Genomic DNA, 8,139 nt, shown 5'->3' with positions numbered 1-8,139 from the left:
AACAAAGGAAGTAGAAAATGGAAAATGGCTTATAAGCTGGTAGATTCAGGTAGAATCCTGTTAGAATTCTTACAGCAGACAGAGTAGCACACCGTGGCTATGGTTTATTGGAAGGGCTGGGGTGCTCAGTAGTGAAGTGCTTGCCTAGCATGCCTGACACCTTAGCCAAGAGGATCTTGGGTAATCCAAACACTAAGAAATGGTAAAGGTTTGAACTAATGAATAAGCCAGTTGTCCTGACCTATGCTGTATAGACATACTGAAATGCTGACATGCCATACTGTACTTCACTAAGAGCTCAATCCCAGGAATTCACATGTTGAAAGGGGAGAACCTTAAAGTTGCCCTCAGGGGCTGGTGAGATGGCTCAGTGGGTAAGAGCACCCGACTGCTCTTCCGAAGGTCCAGAGTTCAAATCCCAGCAATCACATGGTGGCTCACAACCATCTGTAATGAGATCTGACTCCCTCTTCTGGTGTGTCTGAAGACAGCTACAGTGTACTTACATATAATAAATAAATTAAAAAAAAAAAAGTTGCCCTCAGATGTATGGATGACCACACCCCACCCCCACAACTCACACATAAATAAGTAAATAAATACATGTAAATAAAAAAAAAATAAGGGCTGGGGATGTAGCTCAGTGGTAGAGCTGTACTCTAGCATGCAAGAAGCCCTAGTTCAATTCCCAGTCTCAGTAATTCATTAAATAAATAATAACTGCAACTGCATAATAACTGCAACTGCATCAGTTATTACATTAGATGTTTGGTGGGTAGCCGGGTGTGGTGGCACATGCCTTTAATCCCAGCACTCAGGAGGCAGAGGCAGGCAGAGGCAGGTGGATTTCTGAGTTCGAGGCCAGCCTGGTCTACAAAGTGAGCTCCAGACAGCCAGGGCAATACAGAAACAAAACAAAAAAACAAACAAAACAAACACCCCCACAGAAAAAAATGTTTGGTGGGTGATAGGATTAATAACCAGACTGTGTTTTTTATAAAACGCTATAAACCAATGGAAGAAAAGCTATCCAACAGTGCAGGTACAGACTACGAAGAGAGCCTTGCAGGGCAAGAAAACTAATGTTACTGCAGCACATTTTAAAAAGCAATCAACTTCTTTAATGATGGCAACATAAATATATGTCAATAAGAATAAGGAGTTGCATTTCTCAACTTTTTGACAAACTTTCTAAGTCCCTTACCAGGAAATGTTGGCCAGGACATGAAAACAGGAAGTTATGCATGGTGGTAGGGTATGTGGGCACCGTCTCTGCTGAGCAGTTAAAGCCTAGGAAAGTTGAAGGTACTCTATTCCAGAGCTGGTGAACAGCACAATGCGCTATGTATGTCTGATGTATATGTGGCATCCTGGCAGCAGGTTTGGATTCATTTCCCCCTGAAGGATAATGAAATACTATATAGGGGTTAGAATGAATAGATCAGGTAGATAGACTTGTTTACACATACTGTATCCACCCAGATAACAAAAAGTTGCAACAGGATATGGGCTGAATAAATACAACTTATGTAAAACTTCAAGAATACAAAAGCCAGTAGTGTGCACTGCATGTGTATGCACACATGATACGCAATGCATAGACATATGGGGGGGCGCACGTGACACTTCACGAATACATGAGATGTCCTTGGCCTGGTGGTCTCCGTTTTTTACTGAGAGCTTCATATTGCCCGGTTGCCTTCTAAGACAAGCTCCAACCCAGACACCCCCAGGGTTCCATGAAGTGATTTATTCTGGCTTTTCATCTAGGTTCCAGTTGGGGGTTCATTCATCCCTAACTATAACCAGGACACCTGCTCAGACTTATTTTTCTTTTTTCATTCCGTTCCCAAATCTTGGCAGCTCCTGCATATTCAGTAAACGTGCGATTCACTGAACCTGTCCAGGAAAGAGGGTTCTCTCTCATGGTTGGAAAGAGTACAAGGGGGAGAAAACTGCAACTTGGGATCAGCAAGCCACTCCCGTTTCGGCCTCAGTTTCCTCCTAAGTAGCCCGTCTAGCCCCTTCCAACCCGTGCCCTCAAAGATTCCAGGAATTCTGTCCTTTCTGGCCGAAAACAACACTGAGGCTTTTCACAAAGCACTCCCACCCCCACCCCTCGCTCCCCTTGGATCCACAGCCCGCGTCCCTGGAACCCGGGCTGCACTGCGCTGGTCACATGAACTCCGGCTTTCTGTGGTGTGACGGCTCTCTCCGATCCCTTTGTGAGCGCAGGTTTTGAAAGCCAACGACCGGGTTCTGGGTTTGAGACGCGCAGGCGGCCGCGGGCGGAAGGCTGTCGGAGCCCATCGGCCCGCCTCCAGACCCAGCGCGCCGCGCGGGCCGCGCGCCCCGGATTCCGCTCCGCCGCCTCCGCCGCCGCCGCTGCCCGCCGCGGCCTGGCCCGAGGGCGCCGGGCCGCCAAGACGCCAGGTGAGCCGCGACGGGCTCAGGGCGTGTCCGGCGCCGCGGCGGCCCGCGCCTCACTGTTCGCTCCTACCGGCTGTAGATGGAGCTGTCTGGGTTCCGGCCGCCTCCGACGAGCCTCCGAGCGCTCCTCTTGAAACGCCTGAGAGGGACATGCCTCCCAGGATGCAGTTTGTAGCAACATGGCAGCTGCGGTGCAGCTCCCCTGCTGAAGAGGCGCCGGGACGGCCGCGCAGCTCGCAGCCGGGACCCGGGCCGCAGCCGGGGTCGCAGCGTCGGCCGCTCGGGGCGGGCGAGCGCGCCGGGGGCGGCCGCAGAGCGCTGGGGCCCAGCTCGCCGCCGGGGCGCAGCCCGCACAGCCGCGCTCCGACGCCGCCACCGCCGCCCGCGCCCGCCCGCCGAGCGCAGCCCCGAGCAGGCCGGGGCCCGACGGTCGCGCAGCCCCGGTGGGTGAGGCCAGGCCGCGCCGCACTGCCAGCCCGCCCACGGCGCCGGGCCTGCGTGGGGCTGCGCGCGGCGGCGGCGGCGGCGGGGACTCGCACGGCGCGGGCCGGGCGGCGCGGGGCCATGGCCGAGGCGGCCCCGGCTCGGGGGAGGGCAGCCCGCGCGCGCACGGACGCGCGGCCTCGGGGCCCCGGGGACTGCCTGCGTGCTCCGGGCTCGGCGGCCCGGCCTGGGGTCTCGGTAAGGGCCGGGCGCGGCGACGTTAGCGGGGAGGGGGCGCCCTGGCGGGCTCGCGCGCCCCCTGGGGGGGAGGACGGCCGGGGCGGGCGGGAGCGGCGGCCGTCCGTGCGAGGCTGCGCGGCCGCACGGCTCTCGGACACGCGGCCCGAGGTGGTGCGCGGGCGGCGCGCTCGCTCCCTGGCTGCGGAGCCGGCGCTGCGTCCGTCGGGGTGGCCAGCGGCACGTTTTCCGCAGAGCTCGGCCCCGCGGAACGGCTCCCGGCCTGGGCGCGGTGCTGACGCGGCTCTCCCATTTCGCAGAGCGGAGACACTGAGGCACGGACACCCGGCGGCGACCTGCCCTGCCTGCCCCAAGGTCACGTAGCGAGTCGGCCCGGGCTAGGTGCCCGCAGTCCCGTAGAGGCCTGCCCAGCGTGCTGCGGGCCTGGACGGGGAGGGGCGGCGCTGGCGGCGGCTTCACCAGGGTGGGCGGCCTGGACTAGCCGAGCACTGGCTGCGGCCCGTCGGGGGAGGAGGGGAAGGCCGGGCAGCGCCCAGCCCAGCGACTCCGGTGTGGGGAGCAGTGTGATCCATAGCCTCTGCGTCAGGAGCACCCCGAGTCAAACTTGGGGTACGGATAAATGGGGTCTGGCGAGTAAGAGCCAAAGAGGTTGATGTTCTTCCGAGGGCCATTCAATAATTAAACGCCCTCCCACCCAACGTGCTCTCTGAGGCACCCTGGCTGTGCTAGGCGGGTTTGCTGCATGGGAGTCCGTGCCTTTGAACCTGTTTCCATGTATATTGGAAGAGATGGGATAGATGGCTTCCTAAAAACCTCGCAGTCCTTAAAATAACAATAACAAAACACCTGGGAAATACAATGAAGATTTTTTTTTTTTAAACATTCCTGCCTCTGGGCTTAGGTCTTCATGGCATGTAATTCTGAGTGAACCATCCTGGGTCATGTAAGAAAATGGCATAGCTTTTGTAAAAAGTCAGATGTGTGTCGTTATGCATGTTTCTAGTATGTTGGTATGGATCCTGGAGCCCCTATTCACTTACCACACAAGGGTGGGGAGGAAAGAGAGACAGGTAGAAGCTGTGAAATGTGGCGCAGAGGAATTCTAACGTTCCTCTCCTGCTAGCAGTTAGCAGCTTGAGAATTTGAGCTTATTCGGTTTAGCTATCTTTGCTTGAGAGTAAGGTCAAGCCACAGGTTTGCTGGAGCTGATGGCATTGTATCAGGACTGGGGGGGGGGGGGGGCGGCGGCTATACCTTATGACCCTTCACCGCTTTCCAGTATTCCAAATCTCTAAATGGAGAAGGAAAAAAAATACCACTTTCCTTTGAGCTCTGTCTGATTCAGGTGGTTAGTAAAGATGTTTTGTCCTGCTGGCTTTTTTTTTTTCTTGTCTGAGGTAAACCTCTGGCACCTAACCTGCCCTCCAGGTATTCTTTTCCCTCTTCCTACTAATTATAAGCAGATCCCCTAGTCCTCCCTCAGGCAGACTGCCTTAATATGCCCATTGTGTTGGCTCTTGGTTCCTTTAGCTGTGTGATTGAGGCTTCCACCTAAGGGGGCTGTCTAGTATGCTACCAACTTAATAGTGAAGGGTTGAGAGTAAAGGGGTCTTTGAACTCTTTCAGGGTTTGCAGGATTTTGTGTCTGTATGTATTTTGAGACCTCATAATTTGCATTAGGTTTCCTAGGGGGCTCTTGACACTACCATAAACTGTATGTCTTTAAGGGATAGGGCCCTGTATCCCAACATGAATGCCTGTAGTAAGCCTCCCATAGGTATGTTTAATCACCAAGCCTTTGACTCAGGACTCAAACCTATCAGCTGCCTCTGTCTATAATTGAGGCCTAGAGGTCACCTACAATCTGTGGAGTCTGTGTTACCTGAGGCAAGGTAGATAGAGCCTCTCCTATTTTCAGTGTTTTCATAGGCTAATTGTGGCTAATAATTCTAGTAATAGAATTTCATCAGGTTTTGTGAGGTTTAAATGAGATAATCCTTGAAAATGCTTAACACAGTTTATGGCACGTAATAAATCCTACATATTTACTCTGCTAATGAGTCCCTGTATAACAGAGGTATGGCTCATGCTTTCTCAAAGGTCTTTGCTGGACCAGGACTCAAAATCTCCAGTCCTAGCCTTAAAAGTAGGATGCTGCTTTTCTGGGTCACCTGTATGTGAATCAATGAATAAACTAAGAAAAATAGCTCTGGAAGGTATGAAGTGGGTTTAGATAATTCTCTGATGGATGACAAAAGGAACCTCATTACTACCTTGATAATCTTTCAATAGGCATTTACTGAGCACACACTAGAAGACTGAACATAAGGGTTATGCTAATTTTCGAGTGAAGAAAACAAGTTTTAATTACCTTCCTTACAGAGCACTCATAGAGAGCATAGAAGCTGAACAGATTCCTTAAAGGAATATTATGAAGAAAAGAACAAAAATTGTCATGGAAAAATTCCGCTCAGATCCAGTAAAGGTATTGACTGGCTAGGAAAATGAACTGGGCACTGACAGAAGAGTGTGGCGTCACCTCCATGGTGGTTTAAGATTTTAACATGGATATCAAGATGAGGACCAGAGTGCCAAAAGAAAACACATCTTTCTTCTGCTTCTAGTCCCCAACACTCTTGTCATACTCAAAACTAGGTTAATGTCTCATGGCGTCAGTCACCACAGGCCTTTCTTCCTAGTCCCTACCACAAGAACCACAACGAGGGGGTCCAGCCCAGCAATGTACACCTGTCCCAGCGAACCATCTACCTAGGAAACCTGGGCTCCTGAGGAGGCTGAATTGCCGTTGTTAGCCGTCACCATGTCTGACTGTCCGTTACTCGTAACAAAAGCCAGTTGCAGTACCCCAAGTCCATCCAGCCTTTGCAGACCTTTCCCGGCACACGAAGGCAGTAGTCACGTGAGCAGGCTACAGAGAGCAGGGCAGCAATAGGTATTAACAGAGCCACCAGCTGAGTGTTCTGATTTCTTCTCAGTCCCCTTCACCTCCTACACGCCATTCATCACTTTTGAAATGTAGGGGAAATATGGCTCTGTAGAAAACAGAAGGTAGCATAACCATCTTTACATAAAAGATGTATGGTTGTTCCTAATAGAGTATCATTGATGTCTAGATCAGTGACACTTTTGGAAGAGATGTGCTCTTTTGGAATGTGTCTTGTTGCTTCCAAAACTGAGAACCTTTTAGTGTGAACGCTTGTCTCTTGGATTTGTTTTGCCATCTGGAGACTGTGACCTTCAATCCTGTCTTTCCTTCTCTCCTTGAACACAGGTCCAGCAGCTGGACATGGAGGACGATCGCTCGTCACCACTGTCATTCTCCAGTGTTCCACACGAAGAGTCTGTGCGTCAGGCCCCTGCTCGACTCCCTAGAGAAACTGTGTTCCCTTCTTGCATTCTTCCCCCGAAAGAAGTTCCTCCTTTGTCTCCCACTGCCCCCCGGCAAGGTGTCTTGCCCCAGACTGATAGTACTACTAAGCAAGAGACATCCAGTCAGATGTCACATGTTCTCCAGAAAGGACCTTCACTCCTGTATCCTGCCACATCTGAGCAAGACGCACCTCACCAGGTATCCCTGGCTTCCCAGGAAGAAACCCAGTACTCTCCTTCAGCAGCTGCTCAGGGGATCCCCTTCCTCTCGCACTCCGCCCACCATCAGGAAGCTCCACTCCACTCTCCTGAAGTTCCTGAGAAAGACTCGCTGACTCTGTCACCCACAGTTCCTGAGACCGACATGGACCCCTTGCTCCAGAGTCCCACTTTGCAAAAGGACACTCCCTTCCATACCTCTTCTGCAGCCCAGAAAGAACAGCCACTGCCCACCGCAGAGATCACTCGATTGGCTGTGTGGGCTGCTGTCCAAGCAGTGGAGAGGAAACTGGAGGCCCAGGCCATGCGACTACTGACTCTGGAGGGCAGGACAGGGACAAATGAGAAGAAGATAGCAGACTGTGAGAGAACGGCTGTGGAGTTCGCAAATCATCTGGAGAGCAAGTGGGTTGTTCTGGGGACCTTACTGCAGGAGTATGGGCTGCTGCAGCGTCGCCTGGAGAACATGGAGAATCTGCTGAAAAACAGAAACTTCTGGATCCTGCGGCTACCCCCAGGCAGCAATGGAGAAGTTCCCAAGGTACACACATTTCACTGGGGTCTTCCCAAGGCATCTGCACGGAATGTAGTTTAGGGATTCTGTCAGTTGAAAGAAAGTGAAAGTGGTAGTTGGGAAAGGAAAAATAAGAAGCAAGTGTCCCTGCCTTCCAGTATTGCTTCACCGAGATCAGGGCACCCAAAAGCAAATTATCTTTCCTGTTGGTAAAAGCAAAAACTGGCAGAAAAGTCCACTTAGAAAGGGGTGAGAAAAGCCCTTCCCAGAGCCTGAGATAGGATGCAGAGAGCTTACACAGAGCAGGTCCTGCCAGTCTGCCCTCCACACTCTGATCTGCATGGTGGTTTCTGACCACTCTGTTACTATTGTGTGGCCGGCACTTGCTACCTTGTGGGTTCTTTATTCTTCTACCCTTCCCCACCGTTTCAACCTCTAACCCTAAATAGGAGAGGAAAAAGGAGAGAGGGAGAGAGGGCGATGTTATCGTTAGACTCCTTCCTGCTGTTAGGGTTAGTGAGTTCCTTGGGGCAAGTTTGATCATCTTCACATCAGGATAGCTAATTCTTGTTTCTTCTGTACACAACTTTTTAACAAACTGAGACCAACAACAAGCAACACCCTGCCCCTCGGAGCCAGCATTTATCTACCCTGTGAAAGATTTCCAGAGCCTCAAACTCCACACAGTTGCTGGCACTAGGAAATCACACCCCTGCACGCGGCAAATCATGCTCAGCTGCTGTGGACAGCCTGAAGCAGCTCCATAGTCCACACCTGGGATTAAAATGAAATCACAGTCCGATTTCTGTGGGTTTTTTAAAAGAAACCAAAATCCTCACTGCAATACTGGGAAAACAGAAAATTATGTCTCCACTGAAAATGAACCCTAGAGCTGGGCGTGGTGG

The 8,139-nt window shown here is 51.9% G+C and overlaps 1 protein-coding gene across 3 annotated transcripts in view; it reads left to right on the top strand.

Annotated features, from left to right (window-relative positions):
- The first annotated feature begins 2,177 nt into the window (after nucleotides 1-2,177).
- The window catches only part of Znf777 (zinc finger protein 777), a 24,942-nt gene continuing 18,980 nt past the window's right edge, over nucleotides 2,178-8,139 (top strand). Inside the window, exons 1-2 of one of the 3 annotated variants that reach the window (XM_029478933.1) lie at nucleotides 2,178-2,433; nucleotides 6,404-7,261. In XM_029478933.1, coding sequence (XP_029334793.1) covers nucleotides 6,419-7,261 — 843 coding nt within the window. In that variant the 5' untranslated portion in view covers nucleotides 2,178-2,433; nucleotides 6,404-6,418. Of the gene's footprint in view, nucleotides 2,434-2,988; nucleotides 3,112-3,308; nucleotides 3,466-6,403; nucleotides 7,262-8,139 lie in introns of those variants that run through there. The other 2 variants (XM_021164615.2, XM_029478934.1) reach the window with 2 other exon arrangements.

This window comes from Mus caroli, chromosome 6 (assembly GCF_900094665.2).
Source record: "Mus caroli chromosome 6, CAROLI_EIJ_v1.1, whole genome shotgun sequence".
Taxonomy (NCBI): domain Eukaryota; kingdom Metazoa; phylum Chordata; class Mammalia; order Rodentia; family Muridae; genus Mus; species Mus caroli.
Note: the sequence above shows the minus strand (reverse complement) of the source record. Positions and strands in the feature narration are given on the sequence as shown.